This window comes from Protomyctophum parallelum (assembly GCF_964188405.1).
Source record: "Protomyctophum parallelum genome assembly, chromosome: 3".
Classification (NCBI taxonomy): Eukaryota; Metazoa; Chordata; class Actinopteri; order Myctophiformes; family Myctophidae; genus Protomyctophum; species Protomyctophum parallelum.
This window is the reverse complement of record NC_139698.1, coordinates 35639819-35665198: the sequence shown is the minus strand read 5'-3', so window position 1 is coordinate 35665198 and position 25380 is coordinate 35639819. Positions and strand designations below refer to the sequence as shown.

Sequence of the window (25380 nt, the reverse complement as noted above, 5' to 3'; positions counted from 1 at the left end):
TGTAAAATAGATACTAAAAATGGCAATAAATTGGCAATAAAAATGTCAGTGAGGATATAGAAAATGCCCATTCGTCGGAGAGCAAAAAAGGTGGGACAGGCATTGTATGACCATATATCACTACAGACTACACAACTCAACCCTGTCACTTCATACAGCAGTGGACCTTTCATCCACGCTAGTGGTCTGTGAATATACAGACGCTGCTCTCACTGACTGTCCCCCGGGGATGAGAGCTGTCATAACCTTACACAGCCTGCATGGAGCTCTGTTCATCAACCTCAGGAGGTGCTTCCTGAACTTCACTCCTACAAAAACATACAGGATGGGGTTGATACAGCTGTGAGAGTAAGCAATGGCCTCTGTGACTTGTAAAGACAATCTGATCGCCTTGCTGCTTTCACCTCCTGTATTATAGACTTGAAGTAACTCCAAAGCTTTGAAGAAAGAAGCAACGTTGTAGGGCATCCAGCAGCAGAAAAACACGGCTACAACTACAAGAACCAGGCGGATAGATTGTTTCTTGGATGACGAGGTGTGCAGGAGCCTCCAAATGATCTGGCTGTAGCAGAAACACATGATGACCATCGGAATCAGCAAGCCAAGAATGTTCATTTTGAAAAGGCTGAAGATAGTCCAGTAGTGCCTGTCCTCCTGTGCCTGAGGGTTGTCCTCAATGTCCTCGTAGGGATTACAGGTTGAAATAGTTTCATAATCATCATCACTTGACTCCTTTACCTTAAGAAAGGCTAGGTCTGGCAACGAGGCGAGAAATCCAGCAACCCACGTAACAGCAGCTGCAAACATTCCAAAGGCGCGTGTTCGTGTTTTTAGTGCATAAATTGCCAGCACTATAGCCAGGTACCGGTCAATGCTCATCAGGGTGATGAAAAAGATCCCGCAGTAAAAGCCAATATGGTATGCACCGAGGACCACCTTGCACATAACATCTCCAAACGGCCACTGGTCGCGTTCTTGGTGGGCTAGGAAGGGAAGGGAGCATACTAGCAGAAGGTCAGCAAAGGCCAGGTTGAGGAGGCAAACATCTGTCATGCTACGGAGACGCACCCCAACGATGATGACCCAGAGGACAAGCACATTCCCTAGAAGACCCAGGATGAAGAAGATTGAATAGAGTGGTGGGACAAAGTAGGACCCATGAGGTTCGTATTCATACGGCTCGTAGCCAGAGGAGTAGTCAAAGTCCGGCTCCAAGGTGGTAAGCTGAGAGAGACACTCCAGCGGGGCAGTCCCAGTTAAACTGAGAGAGAGAGGGAGAGAGAGAGAGAGGGATAAGAGTAGGGATTAGGTGTGTTTTCATCATTAAATGCTTTAGTAGGTCCCTTTATAAAAGTAAGTGTAAGTGTCAAGTAGAGGATACATATAGGATTGTAATTGTAAATTATAAATATATTAGTGCAAAAACAACGATCATACTGTATACTGCATACTGTCTTACCCATAAGCAAGAAGAAAAAGAAAAAAATACATTGAATGTAAAACTAATGTATCTAGGGTTTCTCGTGTACAGTACAAAATAGTTTGAACATGCATTAATTAATACATCTAACATGCGTCAACATTTTAGTCTACCTCCAGCTCTGCTTCCTGTCTTTTCAGTGCAACTGTCTCTAAACCATCTCACCACTGTCTTGTACATCTTTCTTTTCATTCTGTCTGATTCCTATCACACATTCCTCTCATTCACACATTCTGTCTTGCTGCGGCTAACCTTCATTCCTCTCCTTTCCAGGGCACATCTCCACCTCTCTAGATTTTCCTCTACCTGCTGTCCTGCTCACTGCTCAAACAGTGAGAGGTGAATATCATTATCACACCAAGCATTGAATGGTATCAGTAATGTGACGGTTCCTATATTGTGATATATTATATCTGGTTTTGGTATATGCTGCGTTTACCCTATAGTAACCTCTGTTTCTTTTATCCAATAGGATTGGGGAGCAGAGCTACTAATGTTGATCAGCTCGCACCTGGGACCGGGTGTCGACGCCCTATAAATGCCTGCTTCCCCAGTCCTTCCCCAGTTCTGTTCTTTTCATTTGCCTCCTGCACCTTTTCCACCATGCACACTTTTCAACATTTCGGTTAATACTACAACACGGCACGCACACACATACATTTCACTCATGCATACACACACACTACACCACTGAATACTGATCTCCACACTTCATCTGTTTATTCATGATTTATCGTTTGATTACTTATTTTTGGTTAATCAATCAATTCTATTTCTTTGGTAAACTGCGTCTCCCCTGTTTTTTGTTGTGTATCTTGGCACCCCCTAGGCCAGGTACATAACATGAAGTACAACTACAAACAAGGTTTATTAAGATTTATTTTTTCTTATGATAAAATATATGCACCTTGCAGGTCATATTGACCTTGGAACATTTTTGCTGTTCCTGACAAAGGACATGGGGAGACATGCAGTGTGGCAGTGGCTCAGGGGTAGAGTAGCCGGCTGGATGGGAACTGAAAGGTTTCCAGTTCGATCACTGACTCCCCCAGGTTAGTGTCGAAGTGTCCTTGAGCAAGACGCTGAACCCCTAATTGCTATATGAAAAGCTATATGCTTATTTATTCTTGATTAAAATATGATTATCATATAATAGAATAGAATAAAGAATAGAAGGATTTGCAAAAAACATTTTGACTACTGTGGCTTTCAACAAAAGGCAAATAGTTTTTTGAAAAGTCTCACCTGATCGTGGTGTTCATCGCTGTGTTGAAATATCCTGTTCAGTCTTGGCCTGTTATTTTTTTAAATGTGTTTTTGCTCGTCTTTGCATGACTAATTTCCATTCTGGGCGGGAACCCCTTTTGGTGTCTTTTTAGTGGCTTTTATGTAGGGTGCAGACAGTAGGCTGACAGGAAATGGGGAGAGAGACCACTGAGCCATGGCCCAGGCCCCCTTTTGGTGTTTTAAGCATTATGTTATATTTTAGCTATTGAAAAAAGCAGATCTACAAGCTATAGCGCGGCACCGAGTGGAGCGCTACCAGCTTGTAGATCTGCTCTTTTTGAAGAATCGTGAAAATGTGGTGCAAATTTGGAATATATATTCTTTCAGAGCAAACATTTTTAATTCAAATCTTTGCTTCTGTGTGGTCCCTGGGGGTCCCATATTTTCATATTGGGGTCGGAGGACAAATGCATATAATTTTTGGGGTCCGATCAACATATGGATGTCAGAACAGGTCGGAACATGTCAGCTCCATATATGGAGATCTAAGGGTGTCTTGAGTGTACAGAGTTTGATGAGGTATGGCCATATATGGAGCGTGTCTTGAGTGTACACAGGGTTTGATGAACTCAGATCAACATATGGAACAGAACCTGGTTATGTTTCATTCCTTACTGACTGCCAGTAGGCAGTAAACAATAGTGAATATGCCCTCTCGCGCTGTAGGCTGCCCGTGCGTCCCGGTAGGCTATATTATAAGCACGTGACAGCCCACACCCGGCCTCTTTGAACTTCTCGCTACCTGACGTGATTATCATAGGTATGTTTAGCTCCTAGAATCTGTACATCAGTTCTGTATTTGCAAGTCCAAAGAGTTGTTAAGACACTATATGTGTCGTGGTGTTGACATCCTGCCTGTGGCTGTTGCCGAGAGCGCAAATTGTTGTCCTCTCAAGGCTGTGGTTGTCAAATTATCACCATTACTCTTTGTTTGTCTTGAGGATCCCTAGCTACAAACACTCATAGTGTTGTTAAAGGGCTTCCTCCACACACTGGGTGTTGGCCGTGTGCTGCTGGTTTCCCACAGCACTCGCCTATACCTAGTTATAATTGTTTGTTTGATAATTAAACTAATATTTCATTCTTAATTTGATTAAGAATAGATATAAATTCAGATTACTGGAGGTTCCCACGCGTTCTGTGCCTGCACAGTCCTCGCTGGGATTGCCTAGCCCTAGTTGAATGTCCGATTGACATTTTTTGTTTGATGATTAATCTAATTAATTAATTAATTAATCTAAATAACTTAATTTGTTAAAAAAAAACAAAGAAAAAAACCTTTGGTTACTGGAGGTTCCCACGCGTTCTGTGCCTGCACAGTCCTCGCTGGGATTGCCTAGTTGAATGTCCGATTGACCTTTTTTTGTTGACGGTTAATCGAATTAATTAATTAATTAATTAATCTGAATAACTTAATTTGTTAAATTTCTTTAAAAAAAAACCCTTTGGTTACTGGAGGTTCCCACACGTTCTGTGCCTGCACAGTCCTCGCTGGGATTGCCTAGTTGAATGTCCGATTGACATTCTTGTTTGATGGTTAATCTAATTAATTAATTAATTGATTAATCGAAATAACTTAATTTGTTAAAAAAAACAAAAAAAAAACTTTGGTTACTGGAGGTTCCCACGCGTTCTGTGGCTGCACAGCCCTCGCTGGGATTGCCCATTTAAGTATCTATAATTGACATTAAGTTAACAGCAGGCCATCTTATCCTGACCAGTTAGCTGTTCTGTTTACTGGAGGTTACTGACGCATTCTGTGATTGTACAGTTCTCGCTGGTATTGCCTGGCTATACAACTGGCTTGAGACTACTGAGCTATGGCGTGTATGTCCTGTAGCACTCAGCTCCAAGTCGACGATGGACATGACTTGTGTCCGACATGCTTGGGTGTCGGTCACCTCAGGGAAGCCCTGACTGACAAAGCATGTATATGAACTGTAGCACTCTACCACTCTCTGTGAGAGAGGCTAGGCTGTGTGAACCTCCTGTTCAAGGGAAACCTCCCACCTTCTGGGGTCCCTGCTGATGGGAAGGTGAAGCGCAAACGCGGGTCTCGCAAAGAGCGCTCACCTGGCCCGGAAGAGGTCAACGGCGGCTGTCACGACTGCTACATATCGCCATGAAATGGATGATTTGCGGGCTGAAATAGAGCGCCTTAAGGCAATAGTACGGCCACTGCCTCCCCCGCCACAGGCGGTCCAGCAGCCACCGCCTCCTCCGCCACAGGCGGTCCAGGAGCCGGAGGGCGATGATGATCTAGAATTAGATTATGATTATGACTTTGATGACGCCATGTCAATTGGAGCTTCAGACTCCATGTTCCATGACGAGGATGATATCCCCAGGGGGGACCCCCTGGATCAGGGTGATCCCCAGGTGGATAGTGTGCAGGCTGAGGATGGCTCAGAGACTTCCCGCAGAAGCTCGGGAAGCACTGAGCTGGGGATCGGGCGCTGCACATTGCGTTCAACGCTGCGTGCTGCCCTGGCTAAGATTGAGCTGGACGACCCGTCAGCCGCTCGTGGGGCGAGTAACCCGTTCTTCAAACGGGCTGCCGCCGCTAAAATGCCACCCTTCGCTGTCCCACCCTCGCCTGACTACCTAAATCAGCTGAAGGAGTGCTGGGCTGAGCCGGGTGTATCTGCCCACCGAGGAAAGAATGCAAGGACGGCCCAGGCCGTAGCGTAACGGTCTGGGCACCGGACTGGTATTCCAGTCGCAGTGTGCGACTGGATTACACAGGGGGGTCAAGGTCAGAGTCACTCGCAGGTGCCTTGGTTATCTCCGCCGTTGGCGGGACAATGCATTCCTGCTGAGTGGAGTCCCTCTCGGCTCGGTCCCGGCGATACGAGAGGTGGTGACAACAGATGCCTCGCCTCAAGGTTGGGGCGCGGTATGGCAGAAGAGGTCAGTCCAGGGGCTATGGTGCTCTCGATGGAGAGGACGCCATATCAATGTGTTAGAACTCCGGACTGTTTCCGTGGCGCTGAAGCACTTCTTGCCCTTTCTCAGGGGGAAGCACGTGCTCATTCGGACGGATAGCACCTCAGTGGTGTTTCATGTCAACCATCATTTTGTGTGCATTTTAAACTTGCTGTATTTTTAAACTTGCTTTATTGTTTTGTATTTTTCTGTTTTGTTAGGCGACCTTGAGTGACTTGAAAGGCGCCATATAAATAAAATGTATTATTATTATCAGGGAGGAACCAGGTCTCTGGAGTCCCTGAGGGAAGCCCATCGCCTGTGGACGTGGGCTTATCCTCTATTTTCCTCGATGAGGGCTATGCACCTGCCAGGCAGAGCAAACTCTGTGGCAGACTATCTGTCTCATCAGAGACTGCCCCCTGGGGAGTGGAGATTGCACCCCCAGGTGGTACAGTTGATTTGGGATCGACACGGGGTAGCCTACGTAGATCTATTCGCCTCGGAAGGCACGACTCATTGTCCTCGGTGGTTCAGCCTGGCAGAGGCCAGTGCCCCACTCGGGATGGACGCTCTCGCCAGCGCTTGGCCGAGAGCGCTCCTTTATGCATTTCCCCCGATCCCCCTGTTGTTGCCTGTGCTTCACAGGGTGAGATCGTCAGATCACAGAGTTCTCTTGGTGGCCCCCAGGTGGCCCTCGAGAACATGGTATTCAACGCTCCTCAGTCTATTGGACGGGGATCCATGGCAGCTTCCAGCGAGGATAGACCTCCTGTCCCAGCTGGACGGGAAGGTGTGGCATCCATCGCCGAGCCTCCTTCAGCTTTGGGTATGGCCACTGAAAGGGATCAGTCACTCTTGAGTGGGCTAGGCCCCTCAATATGTGAGACCCTGCGGAATGCAAGGGCCCCTTCCACAAGGTTGGTGTACTCAAATTGCTGGGCTGCTTTCTCATCATGGTGCAGCGACAGGGGTCTGGACCCGGTCTCTTGCCCTATACAACACGTACTACATTATTTACAGTGTCTACTTGATGCCGGCCGTGCAGCCTCCACCTTGAAGGTGCACACGGCAGCTATATCCTTCAATCATAGCCATGTTGATGGCAGGTCAGTTGGTGCGCATTACTGGGTGACACAGTTTCTGCGTGGTGCCAAGAGGTTACGCCCCCCTAGGGTGAGGCATACTGCAGCTTGGGACCTGCCTCTGGTCCTGCAGGCATTGAGCGAGGCGCCCTTTGAGCCTATGGCTGGGTCGTCCTTGAGCTCTTTATCGATTAAGACCGCCTTTCTGTTAGTGGTTACGACAGCTAAGCGTGTGAGTGAGCTCCACGCACTTTCTATTAGCCCTGCATGCCTTCGGTGGAAGGCTGGCGGCACTCGGGTCACACTTTGGCCAAATGTGTCATTTTTGCCTAAGGTTCAGCCCCCCGATTATGTTAACCAGGCCATAGAGTTGGCGGGATTCCATCCTCCCCCGTTTACATCCGAGGCGGAGGAAAGGGCCCTGCACTTACTGTGTCCAGTCCGCGCGTTGCAACTGTACATTCAGGCAACACGGGATATTAGACGCTCAGAGCAACTGTTTGTGTGCTACGCCGGAAAGAATAGAGGAGGCGCGCTGTCTAAACAGCGGCTATCCCACTGGGTAGTGGATGCGATTAAAAAGGCTTATGAAGCATCTGGTAAACCTGCCCCCTCCGAGGTCATCTGCCATTCTACTGGGCGGCGATGAGAGGGGTGTCACTGGCGGACGTCTGTGCGGCGGCATCTTGGACAGCCCCTTGCACGTTCTCGAGGTTCTATCGAATTGATGTGGCCTCCGGATCCTCACTGACGTCGGCGATCCTGCCACTGGCTGCTACGGCAGTTTAGTAGGTGGGTTCAATTCCTCGTGACACTTCTGGTATGAGTCATCCACTGCCAGATGACTGCCAGTAATAACGGTCACTCGGAATCTTTCAGGGCGAGAAGATTCTTAAGAGGCCGGGTGTGGGCTGTCACGTGCTTATATAGCCTACCGGGACGCACGGGCAGCCTACACGTCACATGACTTTGTTTATATTAAGACTCGACCTGCGCGGAGCGCGAGAGGGCATATTCACTATTGTTTACTGCCTACTGGCAGTCATCCAGGAATTCACATAACCATAGTTACATTCGTAACTTGCGTTTTCAGGTTTTCACATTGCTCATCTCACAGCAGGGAAACCAACAGATTTCGTGGACTAAAACTATGAAAAAAAATGGTCATCGACAACCTTTTTTCACTGACAAACTACATAAAAACGAAATAAAAACTTAGCTACGATGACTAAAACTAAGACTAAATATATTGACAATGTTGTCAACAGATAAAAACTAAATTAAAATGTTATAGGAGCGACTAGTAGTAGAAGAGAAAACTTAAAGATAAGTCATTTTTTATGTATGGTTTCACCAAGTGTAAAATCAGGCATTTATGACACCATCAAGGCCTGCCAAAATACAATTTTGTTGACAAACTCAACTGTATATTTTAGTCGACTAAAACTAGACTAACACTAAAACATTCAGATTACTAAAATGTGACTAAAACTAAATTAATGTTTTTAGCTTCCTTCTAGAAATGCACCGGCTTAAGAGGCAGATACTCCATAAGGTTGTCTAGATCAGTGGTTCCCAAAGTGGGGTCCGGGGACCCCCAGTGGTCCTTGAGGGAGTTCCAGGGGGTCCCCAGCTAAATGATAGTTTGGAACCAAATGGACCCTAATGGGTCTGTAACTCTGAGAGTGTACAAATGGTTCCATTTGTACACTCTCAGAAATGCCATTAAATGGGGGTCCGTAGACTAATGCATGTCAAACTGGGGGTCCTTGAAATTAACCGGGTTGAGAATCACTGCTAGAGCCATAAAAATCTTCTCTTATGGGGGTCCCTGGCATATCGTTTCAAATGGGGGTCCATGGGCTAATTCGTGTCAATTTGGGGGTCCTTGACATGAAAAGGTTTGGGAAACACTGGTCTAGATTCTAGACAAGCATATGGAGTATCTGCACTGCACATGTTGTTTGTCTAGTAGTTGGTCCTTATTCATAGATGATGAATCAGTAATGTTTAGCTTTCTGTTAGATACAATGTTATGGAAGAGCCTGCATGCTATACAAGGTAGAACATTTCAACTAATTATGCAGGAAATGGTGGTGACATTGACACATATGTGTGATGTTTTGTTCAAACCACTAAAAGTAAACAGGAAATGTACGTGGTTTTCTTTACTTCCATTTCTATAGGCGTCTAAGAAGAAGCTCATGTTTAGCGTGTTCATATAAGGCCTCAGTCATGCACCGTCCTGGACCATAACCCAGCAAATGAAGGGCGCAGGAAATAGCGCATTGGCTATTGCATTGTGTATTGCATTGGCCATTGCATTGTGCAACTAATAGGCGAGTTTCGCTCCGGTGCGGTATTTCTGAACACGTCCTAAGTGTGTAATTTTACAGAATTACTAATACATGTAACTACAACCTGAACCAAACAACCAAACCAGATTTGTATACAATGAAGATTTAATGATTTAAACCACAAAGCAAATCTAAACCCCCAATTGTAATAATTATATATAATAATGATAATAAACTTTATTTATATAGCACTTCTTTAAACAAAGCTTGTTATAATATGTTTGAATAATCAAAACAGCAATAAACAACCACAATATAACAATAATACAATAATGAAATAACAATAGAAAAAACTAAATAACAAACAAGATATAGCATCAAGGAGATAAAAAGGCCATCCTGTAAAAGTGGGTCTGAGTTCCTCTGGTAGGCGGAGCCTTTACGCCGTAAAGGCTCCGGTATACCGTAAAGTTTACGGTATCTCCTTTGGTGACCAACTTAGCAAAAGGTTGTAGGTATGCGCACAGGCCCCTAAAATAATAAAATAAAGAGGCATTGCATAAAATTGAGGCAAGGTAAGACACTGCTGGCCACATGCGGCCCCCACCTTCACTAAATGTATTAACCTGCGGGCCAGGTTAATACCCGAATACGGATATTTTATTGATTTCAGCTGTTATATTACCCATGCAAACATTACCCGCTTTAATTACTTCAGTCTATAGTAGCCTAATGACTAGTATTACAATTGTATTGTCATTTATATGTCCAATGTATTTGTATTTAAGTTTATAAAGTTAACATAAGTATAACTAAATGCATTTGAAATGAAATTATAATGTTACTTTTTAGGAGGATGAGACTAGCTGGCCACTGCCACCGCCCACCGACACCAAGAACTCCCGGCCAAAAAGCAATTCAAATATAGCAAAAATAGCAAATCTACAAGCTCAAAACGTGCCACACTGTGCCGTGTTTTCAGCTTGTAGATCTGCTTTTTTGCTACTTTTGTTTGATATAGAATGACGAAGTAGGGCATGGATTTACGGAAAAAGTAAAAATGCAGAGATAAGAGGTTTCTGCCTGACAGTATGGTATCCCTCTGGAGTGAGTGTGGAAATATAGTGGCCCTCTAGGCCACGTGATGCGTTGTGACATGCGTTGTGACGCACTGTGAAGCGGTGTGACGTGTTGTGCGCTTGTAGATCTGCTTTTTTTGGTGAACACTCCCCCCAGAATATAGGGATGCTGGAGTTCAAGTGGTTGAACGTCAAGTCTGAAGCCATTTTCAATTTGTCGTAATGGAAACTACTATTCATTTTAAGTTTTCCTCGTGACACATACTGTAAGGAGGTTCTATCTATAAAGTATAACAATGTAATTCAGGGGTGCCTTGGATGAAAAAGTTATTAAAGCCCACCCGGGCGTGTTTATTAACAATAGTTAACAGCAAGCTGGGGGGAAGAGAGTGTGGGCTCCGTTTGCTGCTCCAACTCAGCTGGGAATCCTGGGAACTGGAGAGGAGAGAAAAAGCAGCGTTATAAAGAGGAATCCACAGGGGAGAAAATAGTGCACAGCAACTGCGTGAAGTTTAACTGGCTATAGCTACAACACTGGGAAACTGTCTGTACGTACTTTACCAACCATAGACTGGTGGAGAACCGATCTGGCACTGAGCTGCAGGCAGGACAGGCTTTTGTAGCCTCTGGCGCTAATTGCAGACGCCAATCAGGGAGGCAGGAGGGGAGATTGGAACTGGGAGACAGCTGTGCTGTGGGGTGCTTCTGGTGGCGTTGAAGGGCACAGAGTGCCCACATCACAAGGGTGTGGAGGTGATGGGGAGCGAGCTGTAACAGGGGGACAAGAACATGGCAAGTCACCAGTAGTGTACATGGCTTGCAATATCTCTATCTCTTACACGCTCTTCCAAAAAGCAGAGTGTTACAGTATATTGGTAATCAATACTCACCAGGCAGGCAGAGTATTAGTACTCTGTCACAGTGGTTACATTGCAGGTTTCCCGGTCTGTGTTTCACCTCTGCTTGCATCTGTGAACCATCTCTGCTTGCTTCTCTGACCCGTCTCTATCTATATACATATGACTGTATATGTATGTATATGTACACACACACACACACACACACACACACACACACACACACACACACACACACACACACACACACACACACACACACACACACACACACACACACACACACACACACACGTGTTGCAAGGAGTTGCAATGACTTGCATTGGTAGTAATTGGTCATAGTTCTCTTTATTATCGTTTTGTCATCAGTTTCCTCTTATGGTGTCAGAAGTTGCAGGTACTGTCGAAATATAGTTTCACAAGCCTGAGGCTGTGCCATACAATTCTCGACAGTGCTGGGGCCTATTAGTTTGTTTTACTGTAATTTATAATACTGTATACTGATTGATTAGCTGTATTATTATAGCTGTATTATTTTTTTAATACAAAGTACTGCGCTGTATTTTAAATTCCCATGACGGCTGATACTTTTTTGCAGTTGGTCCATTACTGATACTGTCATCATGCTAATCAAATATTCCCCCAATCATCTATCTGTGTGATCACACACTGACATTCTGATGAGTTATGACTCATTCAGCAACATAAATACCACAAAAAGGCCACGTTTTGAAGAAATCTATGAATACACCATTTTAAATTGTATGTTCAATTTAAATTAATGTTGCTATCTTTGTGCATTTTCATCACACCTGTTGTTAGATGATTAATTTTCATTCATTTTCATATTACATACATTTCACATATCATAACACTAGCTAGAACAACCCTATAATAACCCTATCATGAGCCTAGAACATGAAACCTGTGTGATTTGCACCCAGACATATATGTGAATTTCATAATGTTGCTGATGTCTGAGGTGGGTGGGTCCTTGGGTATGATGCTCAGTGACATCATAGAAGGTATAGCCCTGCTCATTTTGATGAGAATATGGAATATTTGTTATGGAATATAGGGTGGCGCAGTTGGTAGCACTGTCACCTCACAGCTAGAAGGTCCTGGGTTCGATTCCCGCTGGGGACGCTGTGGGAGCTGGGAGGGTGTTCTCTCCGATGCGTCATCAGTGCCCATACTCTGGGAGGGGTTGTCAAGAGGGCCTTTCTGTGTGGAGTTTGCATGTTCTCCCCGTGTCCCCTGGGTATACCCTCACAAAAAACATCTCTATAATGCCTCCCCCTGGCCAGCTGGTGTGCATGATGGAGGGGAAAGGAACTGTTTGGAATAATGTCTTCCTCCACACGCTACGTCCAACCGGGGAAACTCCCCCCTGTATATTAGATAATTGACACTGGGTGAAAAGATCATGGGATTATATATATATATGTATAGGGTTAAATACCTGGGTTTAGTGATGGTGTGACAAAAGTTGGGTTTAGTGTTTTATACCTCATTCAGTCACCTCATCAAATAAAATATCATTATCAAGTTTTCCACTGCAAAATATCGCTCTGGTTTTTACATATTAGCAATTAGCAATTTGAAGCTGTAATATTAGAGCAGAGGATGCTCTGATAAAAATCAACATAGGTTAAATAATATAGGTGCATATGTATATCTTGCAGCAATAGATTACATTAGAAATGTTTGAAAATAAGCTATATTGGTGAATGATTGATTAGTACCTTTCAGGAGGTTGGAGTCATCACGTCTTGAAGAGTTCCAAGTGGCAGAGGTAGTTGCCTATATAGACAAATCCATGGAGGCCACGTGTATCAGTGCTGCGCTGTATCAGTGCTGCAGTGTAAAGCTGTGTTTAATGATACACCACAGCTATGGCTGCGCCCAGCGCGTCTAGGCTTATCAAGGTGTTATAGGGAACACAGGCTGCACTGCCATTTTACATGTTAACAGTGGAGTGAACACCAAGAGATGGAATGTCTTGGTATCTAAATTCTTGCTTCTTGGTATAGAATCATCACAAGATTCCAAAGTAATATGGTAGGGAGTCCTTGATTCAGGAGTTCATAGGAGGCATTGTCTGTTGTCTTCTTTCTAGGTCGTCCTCAGACGAGCCCTTTACAATGCTGATTAAGGACTGTGGAGGGAACTACTCGCAGTCCTGGTTTTAGTTCAGTGTCCTTCTCCTAGATGGGTTGCATTCCATAGATATGAGCCCCATCTGCCCATGCTATCTGCCCATAGCTGGGACAGTGGTTGGCAGACGCCATGGGTGTGTCCACACACCAGTGGGCCTGTGGGCCTTGCCTCTGCGGCCCACTGTATGAGGATAACAGAGGGTAATTTTTATGCCCTGCTGGCAGAGGTAGAGGCAAATTGATGTGTGTGATGTAAAAGGCACAGCCTGCATGGCAGGGTGTGAACCAGGGGGGTAGTCAGACAGATATTCTGTGAAGCCACAAGGAAATCGGGATTTCCTGAAAGTTCATATAATGGCCTGTTGTGGCGCTGTCATTGGGCCCATAGAAACCCATAGCCCCATAGAAGTCCATGTATTTGGGCCCAACTTCACCTAGACTGTATTACCTTAATAAACATGGTCATGAATACTTTTTGCTTCCAGTCACTAGTTTAAAGTCTCATTTCTAATGTCATAATATTCTTTTTGGAAAATTATGGTCCCATTTATAAAAAAGATTACCATAAAGTCGCGCATGTTCTGAGGGGCGTGGCTACCGTTACAGTCTATGAACGGGATCCCCACCCACTCGAGTCAAAATAAAAACCAACGAAGAAGAAGGGGGGAAGTCCCGCCTCGTTGTCTGGTCCAGCCAATGGGCCAGCTGGGCCCAAACGGATCTAGAAAGATGGCGACTTCCATTGCAAGGACTGACAGGCTTCATTTTACGTTCATGTTAGACCGAGGGAACGCTTTGTCCATATTTTTTACAGTCTATGGTGTGAACAGGGTTGCTCCCTGCTTCCGTTCAATTTCTCCTCCAATGTACAAGCAACAGGTTGCTTGCACGAATTTGCCATAACGTTATGCATTATCAACCTGTTGTCCTCGCATACAAACTCACACGCTAGTGATTGTGCAAATTTTCAGATTTTTCATAAAAAGTTGCTTTTGACAAACCCATCTAACTCCATATGGCTCCATAGGGCACCGGAAGAGAATTTCCCATTCATTTTTCCATAGACGTTTCAAAATGTATTTATTTAAAGACCTTTACGTCTCGGACAATGCCAACTCGGCTGGTGACAATTCATGACAATGAACACCATTTTTTTTTCTGTCTAATTATTGGTCCGGCACAAAATATGTTGTTTATTGTCATGAGTAATTGTCAATTTGTCCGAGGCTTTAAAGGTCTTTAAATAAATATGAAATGAACATTTTGGAGTTTCTGCCCGACAGCAGAGAAATATAGTATGCAGATTTTGCATACAATAAAGATCTAGGTCAGGATATTGGGAGTGCTAGGGCGACATAGTGACTTATTTTGGTCAGCCACCAATATTGGATCAAATGAATATAAAGCATAGAAGGTTTTCTGGACCCACTGAATAATCGGCCAATCATGTTTCCCATAGAGATTTATACAAATATTTATATCAATTATTTTAAGCCTAGAATCAAGCCATCCAGGATCCTCATGGTGAGTCATGACCATAAAACCTTTGAACAAAGGGTATAATTAAATGTAGTACTAGTATATCATATCATTCTCTCTTTGTTTTTTTGTTATTATTATTTTTTACATAATCAAAGGTTTTATGGTCATGATTCACCAGGATCCTGGATGGCTTGATTTTTTTGTAAATCTCTATAATGAATGAATTGGAGAGTTTTAAATGGGTCCAGAAAATAAAAGCTATATGCATAGCTCAACTGCAAGAACAGTAGCAGTAGGCTTGGCGGTAGGTTAAGCCCTGCACACACCGGGTGCGCAGCGACGCGGCACAGGCGTTGCCGCGCGGCAACGCCTGGAAAATAGAACAGTGGTGTATCGGCGCGTCAGGCGAGGCGTTTTGACACGCAGCGCTCGCAGACGGTGTGTGCAGGGCTTTACACACCACTAAAGCTCATCAGAGTTTGCCTGGCACACTCTGATAGCTTGAGTGTGCCAGGCAAGTAGCTTGAGTTGAGAAGTGTGAAATGCAGTGATGGCAGTCCCAGTGTGGCTGTCTATAGACTACACAACTCAACCCTTATGTTACTTCATAAAGCAGTGGAGGACTTTTCATTCACACTCGTGGTCTGAGAATAAACAGACCCTAGTCTGACTCTGTCGTCAGGGATGAAGGTCTTCAAAACCTTACACAGCCTAGCCCTGTTCATCAACCTCAGGAGGTGCTTCCTGAACTTCACTCCTACAAAAACATACAGGATGGGGTTGATACAGCTGTGAGAGTAAGCAATGGCCTCTGTGACTTGTAAAGCCAATCTGATCGCCTTGCTGGATTTACATTCTGTATAGACTTGAAGTAACTCCAAAGCTTTGAAGAAAGAAGCAACGTTGTAGGGCACCCAGCAGCAGAAAAACACTGCTACAACTACAAGAACCAGGCGGATGGCATGTTTCTTAGATGATTGGCTGCGCAGGAGCCTCCAAATGATCTGGCTGTAGCAGAAACACATGATGACCATCGGAATCAGCAAGCCAAGAATGTTCATTTTGAAAAGGCCAAAGATAGTCCAGTAGTGCCTGTCCTTTGTAGCATCGTAAAAGGTATCACAGACTGAAATATCTCTTCCAGACGCCTTTTGTACCCGAACCTGAAGAAAGGCTAGATCTGGCAACGAGGCGAAAAATCCAGCAACCCACGTAACAGCAGCTGCAATCATTCCAAAGGCGCGTGTTCGTGTTTTTAGTGCATAAATTGCCAGCACTATAGCCAGGTACCGGTCAATGCTCATCAGGGTGATGAAAAAGATCCCGCAGTAAAAGCCAATATGGTATGCACCGAGGACCACCTTGCACATAACATCTCCAAACGGCCACTGGTCGCGGGCTTGGTGGGCTAGGAAGGGAAGGGAGCATACTAGCAGAAGGTCAGCAAAGGCCAGGTTGAGGAGGCAAACATCTGTCATGCTACGGAGACGCACCCCAAAGATGATGACCCAGAGGACAAGCACATTCCCTAGAAGACCCAGGATGAAGAAGATTGAATAGAGCAGTGGGAGAAAGTAGGTCCCATGAGGTTCGTATACACACCTCCCAAAGTCTTCATCACCATATTCCTCATATATATACTCTTCAGCGATGTCTGAAGGAGCAGTTGAGCTGAGAGAGAAATTGCATGATAAGAATAGGAATTAGTAATGAAAAGTGTATTAGAGCAGTAAAAAAAACCAAAAAACATATATGGTAATATAGCACGACTAGCGCTCTGGTGCGGCACAGTGGTAAAGTCCCTGCCCACCACGGAGGTTGTGCGTTTGAATCCATTTGTCGGGCGTCTATGCGAACACTTATTGTCCGTGTTCGTGGGAGGGAAGCCGGGTGAGGAAGGTGGTATTGGTCATTGGACGTACGTATACCTACGGACTGGGGTGGCATAATCACCAGTAGGTTTCTTATCACTCCAATACAATTGAGCCAGCAGGCTCGCTTGGAGCCAACTGCATACATTCAAAATTGTAAATTGCCCAAAATTGCCCTCAATGCCTTCAGTACCCGCATACCCGCATGACTAACTACCTAAAAATGTGAGCGACTCCCATAGCCACAATACTAGTGGGAGTGAGTACAACGATCTGGTACCACCCACTTTCAAAACAAATATGGGTAAATTCTCCTTCTACAGCACTGCCATCAAAGCGTGGAATGCCCTGACCCCCTCCATCAAAAATGCAGATAACTTACATCTTTTGAAACAGGCCTGAAAATGCACCTTTCAGCAGGCCCAATGGAGAGGGAAGATCACTTCTCCCTTAAAAAGGTGATCACCCCCCCCCCCCCCCCCCCCCTCTTGGACAATGTTTTATTACTTGCGCAAGCACTAGTTTCGCCCGGGACTCGTATGCACCGTCCCAGCCGTCCCGCCAATTTTGATGCATATGCACCGTCCCAGCAAATGACGTAATGACTAATTGTGCCTGATACGGCAGTGGTGCCAGATTACATACATGTATACATAGGAGCATTACCTTTAATCCTCCAACCATCCAACACTAAAACATATCGTCATTACGTCACCATCGAAAACCAATTACACTCTGGCATTGGGTCCTTTAATCCACATCTTTATTACGTAATCATTGAGAGCTAGTTTTTATGTATAAAACCAATGGTTTTCGATGGTGGTGACATATAGCATTCTATGTAGACAGCACTAGAATAGCATTTTATGTAGACATCACATAGCACTTTAAAGTATGCATAGTTTCATTATATAGATATTCCAATGTTACGTACTTACGCATGTTTCATGATAACTACTTTTTATGTATGCGATGTATTGCCATGTTTTTTGTTCTTGCTTAATGTAAATCGCTCTGGATTAAGAGAGTCTGCTAAATGCCTGAATTGTAAATTGTCGTAATTCTTCATGTCATGTCTATGAATTGACCATTAAATGTAAACAAGACCGCAAGGACCTTTTTTGGTGCTATCCCTTTTGGACTAAATGTTTGACTGTTGCTGTTATTTTCATTTTTGTCTAATAAACGATTCAATCAATCAATAAATCCATGTTTCCTTATCAAAGCCTGTCGGCTCCAGGCGAGCCTGCTGGCTCGTTTGCATTCGACTGATAAGTAACCTAATGGTGCTTATCGCTTGATTTTCATACAAATCAGGTGAGTGACAACACAGAAATGTGTGTGGGGAGGAATCACCGATAATTGTCATAACAACAAAGATTGGGGAGAAAAAAATAGATTTGTTACTAAAAAAGGATAGCATGACTAGAGCTGTGTATGAAAGTATTGTGCTTCAATTATCTATATATAATAGTTATATGTTATGTTATGTTATGTTATGTTATGTTATGTTATGTTATGTTATGTTATGTTATGTTATGTTATACTTTATCATCCCCTTGGGGAGATTTATCCTCTAAATTTGATCCATCCTAATTACTTATGAGCAGTGAGCAGCTAGTACAGTATTCAGTACAAGAAAAGGAGGTGGGAGATAACTATAACTCAAAATAATGACTTTGTGTGTCATTATATTAATGACAAAAAGTATTTCAATATCTCAAAATAATGTTATATTCTAAAAAGAATGGCTTAGTACCTCAAAAGAATGACTATAGTAGGCTATCTAAAAAAAAATATATAGTAAAAATAAATATAGTATCCAAAAATAATAACATGGTATCTTAAAATAATAATTTAATGCGGCAGCTGATAATGTAATAACTGCAAATAGTGTTTAATTACAAGAATGAAAAAACAGGCAAAAGGCAACAAAAGGAACAGTCCTGGGAAAAACAAGGTTGTACAAAGCAGATTCTAGGCAAGGCAAGACAAATTTATTTGTACAGCAACATGAAGACAGCAAAATGAACACATTCATGAAAGACACTTTAATGATTTAAAAATAAAAAGTATGGTAATAAAGAATAAAATAAATCTTAATAAATGGCTGCGGCAAGCCGGCAACCAGAAATGTTTTTAGTTTTGATTTAAAAGAAATAAGCCTTGTATAGCAGACCTGTAGTTTTCTGGTAGTTTGGTACATATAAGAAGCTACTTCTCCATGTTTAGTTCTTATTCATGGACACAAGCAGACCTGTCCCAGATGACCTGAAAGGTCTATAAATGTTTCATGAAATTCAGATCAGCAATGTATTTGGGACCTAAACCATTAAATTCTTTATATTAAATTACAATTACAATTTAGGCATTTAGCAGATGTTCTTAATCCAGAGCAACCATAAATTTATTTATTTAATTTAATAACCATTTATTGACTAAGAAATTACTTCCAAGGTATTTTTAAAGGAGTCAAGCAGCAGTATAGCAGCCCTCTGATAACTGATTTTTAGGGAGACCTAGAGACGATGCCATTACAGTAGTCAAGTCTAGTGAAGATGATCTGCATGGACAAGTCTTTCTAAATCTTGCTGAGATATTTTAAAGTCCTTTAATTCTTGATATGTTAAGGTGACAGTACCGGTAGGATGACTTTGTAATTGTGTTAATGTGGTTGTTAAAATTCAGGTCTGAGTCTATTACTCTAACAAAGGTTTTGGCTTGGGTTGTGGTGTTGCACATTATCGAATACTGACTGAAGCTGAGCGCTGACTTCTAAAGTTCTTCCTTGGGTCCAATAACTATTTTGTCATGGTTGCCATTGTTCTGCACCTGAGTCTTACACCTCCAGAACCACATCGTGAAATATTTAGTATTTCTCTTTTTGTTGTCTTTAACATCGAATGATTGATTTTGTCAACGCATTTACTCAGTGTTTGTATTGGAACATATACAGTAGGTCCCCTCCCTCAGTGATACATTGTGTAAATCTTTGTGTCATCTGCATAACTATGGTAGCATTATGTTTTTCATAATCTGAGCCGTGTAGATATTGAACAGATAAGGTCCCACAATGGAGCCTTGCAGAAACCGATTTCCGCTCAGAAAATCAAACACAGAGAGAGATTAGGAAGAAGTAAGGCGCACAGGCAGACGTAATATTTTCATAGTACAAAGCTGCAGAACAGCCAGAATATATTTTCTCTCCAAGCTATATTAAGTGATTGGGTCAGTTAAAACCTCGCACAGGAAATGTGTCTCATCTCTGTCATCACCCCATTTAGACCTGAGGCCTGAGTTTTACTTTTACTACTATATATACTGTATAACCACGACTACACAAAGAGGTGTTCCCGGCTTGAAATGTATAATAACATATAGGTGTTCCAGTTCTAAATGGGTTAAAAACTAAATGTAAAAAATGGGTCATTGCTGACTTCTATGTCAAATTATAGGAAAGATTCTCACCTGACAGTGCTGTTGATAAAATAGCTTGTGGCATTCTCCATCATTTACTGTGCTTGCCACTGCTTGGTCAAGGTACCAACAAATGTCTTCTTTTTAATTTATGTGGCAATGTTCTATATCATGTCCAGTTCAGTTGTGCTCTGTAACATGTCGTGTTTTAGCTTGTCATTGCATGAGAAGTGAAGTTGTCATTTTGTTAACCACACCACCCTTCCTGGGCTGATCTATATCATGTACAGTATAGGGCCACTGAATGCATTTAAAACACTAACTGGAAGACAAAAGTGAATGAATACATCTTTACATAAGAAATATGCACAAAGCAATTGCACTTGTTTTAAAACATGGATGCAAAAAGCTTGCAAAGTGGATGCGCAAAAAGGCATTTGCAACATGTGCAAATAAACACATACACATACTTCACACTACACATAACACTTCCTTCCGCTTTTTCAGTGGTGGTTAAGGTAAAACAAGAAACACTGTTGTAATGATTTTTGTTCTAAGTACTCGGACCCTCGTCTGGTTCTGGTGTGTGACGACCCTTGACATTTCCATGGTTCGGACAGACGGACATACGGGCAGGCCTGCTCCGGGAGAACGAAATTAACATGACACGGAGACTTGGTCACATCAATTCATTCACATCGTTTATTACACTTACAGGATCATATATAGCTTGGATACTTCATGTCCTACTGACGTCACTGACTAGACATCACAATCACTGCCTGCAGCGCGCGGCCTTCAGCGTGCCCCTAACACAGCCCTAAAGTATGTTACAGTTCAGGCAGTGCACCATACATATAACTACATTGCATAATTACGTACAAGTACCAAGTATCAGTACACAGCATATCATAACAACTGTGTTAGGTGCTGTTGCTTTTATTATATTTGACAAGGAAGTCTACTACAAGTCTACTATACTGTAGCTCCTTGTAAAGCTGTCTTAAGCATGCAGTATTGAATCAAAAAACAGTTGACTAATGTCAGACATTTAGCTTATCTAAACTACTGGCCTACTTACTTGCAATAAGCAAGGTACAGTAATCACATGCATACATAACAAATACATTATTTCTTATTCTCACTATCAGGATGTCATTTGAAGTAAAACAGTTCTATGTTGCTGCATTGTCTGAAGGAAGCCAAACAAAAATTAGTTTTACTCTTATGTAATATGTACCTGTACACAAGATGTAACAACCTTGAACAACCTTGAACCTTGAAAAAGTGCTCTCTACAAAGAAACAACCTCTGCAGGAGCTCTCTAGGAGCGCCCTGTGACCTGTGCCTTGTTCTTTCCAGCTGGAAGTCCCTTATAAGTTTTAATGAATTTTGAAGTTATTGATTGTTTTTGAAGCATAAAACTAGTTTCGCCCCAAATTAGGGACACCAGAGTTAATGTGGTGACTGAGTGCATGTATATATAAGGAATACTGGAAGACTCGACCCGCCGAGTCTTCTTCATCTTTGGCGAGATTACTTCCCCTTTCGGCGACTCTTCGTCACTTTCCCGGTCGAGTTCTGTCTGAGAACTCGACTCGGAAAGTGACGAAGAGTCGCCGAAAGGGGAAGTAATCTCGCCACTGGAGCACGCATCTAGCTACTGCATGATGATCATGCACGCTTCTGAAGAAGTCGCCGGTCGCTTTCTTCTTTTTCTTTTTTTCTCTGATGTAAAGACAAGTTTGTGGCAGCGCGAGCTGCGCGACCCATGCTGCTGCGGCCCGTGCACTCAGCACATCGCAATTTCGTTTTTTTCTGCTGCTACAGTTGGAATTAAAGAATGACAAATAAAGCAATCTTGAATCTTGAATTAACCAGATACAGAGCTTATAGCCATAATAGCCTATAATAGCCTACACTTTAACAAAATATCATGTCTGTCTGATGAGAATGTACTGCGCTGCTGAGAGAGAGTCGCTGTAAGCGGTCCAGCCAGGGCTACAAAAGTGGCAAGACCTGTCACTCATTAGTAGGCTAATCACTCTGTGTGATTGCATATGTGTGGACTTCCTTTTCTCCACAACGGACTGTTTGTGGGTAGATCAGCCACCCCCAGCATGCGGAGATGCAGGCTCTGAGAACATTCAGAAACTTGCAGCTGCAGCTGCTGAAAGTGCCCCAAATAGTGTAGAAAACTCGCCAGAATGTGAAGAAGAGTCGTCCCGCGGCGATTCTTCTTAACATTCTGGCGAGTTTTCTACACGTTTTGGCGAGTTGTCAAGATAACTCGTCAAAAAGGGTAAATGCGGCGAGTATTCTTGTTACCTATATAAGCCTACGGTAATATCACTATACACCAGTGGTTTTCAACCATTTTCATGTCTGGGACCCCCAAATTGACACTATATATGCCATATGAAAATATATGCCAAGGATCCATAAGAGAACGTACGGCTCTAGCAGTGATTTTCATTTCATTTCCTTGGGCAAGACACTGAACCCTACATAGCCTCCAATTAGTCGGTCGGTGTGAGCTTGCCACCATTGGTGTGTGAATGTGGGAAGTGAGGACGCTGGCGTCGACTGTTCGCCGCTTCACCTCCCAATGTATGAATGAATGAACCATTATAAAGCGCTTTGAGCACTTGGAAAAGCGCTACAAAAATGCAATTCATTATTATTATTATTATTATTATTATTAAAATACAGCAGTCTTGTGTTCATAAAACAGAAAGATTGGGTATTGGGTAAGACTGACGTTATGTATCTTTCAGGACCTTTCACTGCTTCATCTCAACCATTACTCCATGGCTCTCAGCCACCACGGTGGATATTTTGACATTCCGTTTTCTTCTTTTTTTAAATGTTGCCACTACTGTTGGAGCAGCCATAAACTACACAGGTTCATCCCGATGTTCTGGGAATATTTGTAATGTTACTGTTAGTAAAAAGCAGGTCAAATAGTAACGTTTGAGGCAGACTAACATCAGTCACTCTACAGTTCACCAGTGATGGGCAAGCTACTTGGAAACTGTACACTACCAGTTACTCTCTATTAAATATAGCTCAACTTCTACAACGAAGCTATAATTGTAGCAAGCTACACTATAAGCTACATAGCAAAAGTAGCTAGCTACATGGACACTACTTTTTTTTTTAATATTTTTTATCAACTTCATGATCAAGTTTCCACCGAACAAATAGCCTAATAGGCAGGCAAAAATGCTGAGTTTGATTGTTTATTTAAAAACAAACTGGAAACAAGCCCTCTGTCTGGCTTTTGGTGTCAACTTTTTCACATTTACTTGTATTAATGTACCTTGCGGTGTCAGGAGCCGGCTGATTCATGTGTTCGGTGTTGGGAAAGTTCTTTTTTTTATTAACTATAGTTCAGTTCACACTCACAGTTAATTTTTTTTAAAGGAACTAATTCAGTTCATAATTCAACATTTTGAACTAAAGTTCATGGTTCCAAAAAATGAACGATTTTAGTTATTTTTTGTTCTTTAAAAAAAAATTGCCACAGCCTAGCCATTTGCGCACCAGCTGAGAGACAGGGATTTAGAGAATGCTAGTCTCTCAAGACAGCCTGTTGCCTCGGGGAGGCACTGTTTTACCGAATATTTGAGGATGGGAAACTCAGATTGAGAGAATTGATTGATTGATTGATTGATTGATTGATTGATTGATTGATTGAAATATTTATTAACAGTTTGTAGAATTTACAGTACATTTTAAGCACAAACTCAATGCTGCGTGGGATCCTCTTGCTGCTTAACAACATAACTGTGTCAGACTCTTCTTATCTAAACCAACCAATCATGGATTTTTTTCCAGGGATTTTTTCCCCCCACAAAACTTTATTTAACAGTCAATTTGTAATGTATAGCTTTTGTTGAAAGCTACGTCACTACTTGGGTCTAAAAATAGCTACACTACAAAAAACGCTACTTGGTTCAAAAGGAGCAACGCTACCATCAAGCTACTGATAAATGTAGTTAAGCTATGTAGCTTCGCTACTTGTAGCTAGCTACTGCCCAACACTGCAGTTCACTGTAGTAGAAGAGGTGCGGGTTTACCCCGCAGATATGTCGGCTCCAGCCTACAGGAAATACGTAAGCTGCGACCATGAGACCCGTTTCTGAATTTGTCTATAACTCTCTCAAGGATAATTATTTTTAAATTAAAATTTTCTTATTTATCAACTATAGTCAACTATAGTACTAACAAGGTCATAGTGGATTTACTAGTCAACTAGTTGAATAGTCCACTATAGTTGCTTAAAGCCCTTGTCCCCGGACCCCACTTTGGGAACCACTGTACTACACAACTCAATTAACCCTTACACCGTTTCTCTGTACAGACCTTTCATCTACACTGGTAGTCTGAGAATAAGCAGACCCCGTGACTCTGTCCTCAGGGATGAGGGTCTTCAAAACCTGACACAGCCCACATGGAGCCATGTTCATCAACCTCCGCAGGTTCCTCCTGAACTTCACTCCTACAAAAACATACAGGATGGGGTTGATGCAGCTGTGAGAGTAAGCAATGGCCTCTGTGACTTGTAAAGCTAATTTAATTGCATTGCTGCTTGCACATTTTGATTGCACATCTAATTCTTCTTCAAAGCTCTCCGCCGTCGGTATTAACTCTAAAGCTTTGAAGAAAGAAGCAACGTTGTAGGGCATCCAGCAGCAGAAAAACACGGCTACAACTACAAGAACCAGGCGGATAGAATGTTTCTTGGATGACGGGGTGTGCAGGAGCCTCCAAATGATCTGGCTGTAGCAGAAACACATGATGACCATCGGAATCAGCAAGCCAAGAATGTTCATTTTGAAAAGGCTGAAGATAGTCCAGTAGTGCCTGTCCGTTAGTAGCATAGTAGCATTAGCATTCTCTGCAGTGTCATGGTAAAAGGTACCACAGATTGAAATATCATTTTGTACCTGCTGAACCTGAAGAAAGGCTAGGTCTGGCAACGAGGCGAAAAATCCAGCAACCCACGTAACAGCAGCTGCAATCATTCCAAAGGTGCGTGTTCGTGTTTTTAGTGCATAAATTGCCTGCACTATAGCCAGGTACCGGTCAATGCTCATCAGGGTGATGAAAAAGATCCCGCCATAAAAGCCAATATGGTATGCACCGAGGACCACCTTGCACATACCATCTCCAAACGGCCACTGGTCCCAGGCTTGGTGGGCTAGGAAGGGAAGGGAGCATACTAGCAGAAGGTCAGCAAAGGCCAGGTTGAGGAGGCAAACATCTGTCATGCTACGGAGACGCACCCCAAAGATGATGACCCAGAGGACAAGCACATTCCCTAGAAGACCCAGGATGAAGAAGATTGAATAGAGCAGTGGGAGAAAGTAGGCCCCATGACGCTCGTATACACACCTCCCGAAGTCTTCATCACCATAGTCCTCATATATATACGT

The 25380-nt window shown here is 43.0% G+C and overlaps 2 protein-coding genes and 1 long non-coding RNA gene across 3 annotated transcripts; all 3 read right to left on the bottom strand.

Annotated features, from left to right (window-relative positions):
• Window positions 1–20107, bottom strand: LOC310856140 (C-C chemokine receptor type 5-like). Its single transcript, XM_083761386.1, has 3 exons — window positions 19991–20107; window positions 16013–16322; window positions 1–936 (listed from the first exon to the last, which is right to left on the bottom strand). The coding sequence occupies exons 1-3, from the start codon at window positions 20032–20034 to the stop codon at window positions 151–153; spliced, it is 1140 nt and encodes a 379-aa protein (XP_083617512.1). The 5' UTR covers window positions 20035–20107; the 3' UTR covers window positions 1–150.
• Window positions 10842–12936, bottom strand: LOC310855849. Its single transcript, XR_014569031.1, has 3 exons — window positions 12756–12936; window positions 11044–11158; window positions 10842–10921 (listed from the first exon to the last, which is right to left on the bottom strand). It is a non-coding gene; the product is annotated as an uncharacterized lncRNA (long non-coding RNA).
• Window positions 20108–24273: 4166 nt separating the features above from the next.
• Window positions 24274–25380, bottom strand: LOC310856669 (C-C chemokine receptor type 4-like; the record flags this gene model as incomplete). The annotated part of the gene is made up of 1 exon (XM_083762140.1): window positions 24274–25380. The coding sequence occupies exon 1, from the start codon at window positions 25213–25215 to the stop codon at window positions 24274–24276; it is 942 nt and encodes a 313-aa protein (XP_083618266.1). The 5' UTR covers window positions 25216–25380.

Coding starts and splice junctions, on each gene's coding strand:
- LOC310856140 (XM_083761386.1), bottom strand. CDS start 20,034: ATGATGGAGAATGCCACAAGCTATTTTATCAACAGCACTGTCAG. Junction 16,323..19,990: donor TTTATCAACAGCACTGTCAG/GTGAGAATCTTT, acceptor TTTCTCTCTCAG/CTCAACTGCTCCTTCAGACA. Junction 937..16,012: donor TTGGAGATGTTATGTGCAAG/GTGGTCCTCGGT, acceptor GTTATGTGCAAG/GTGGTCCTCGGTGCATACCA.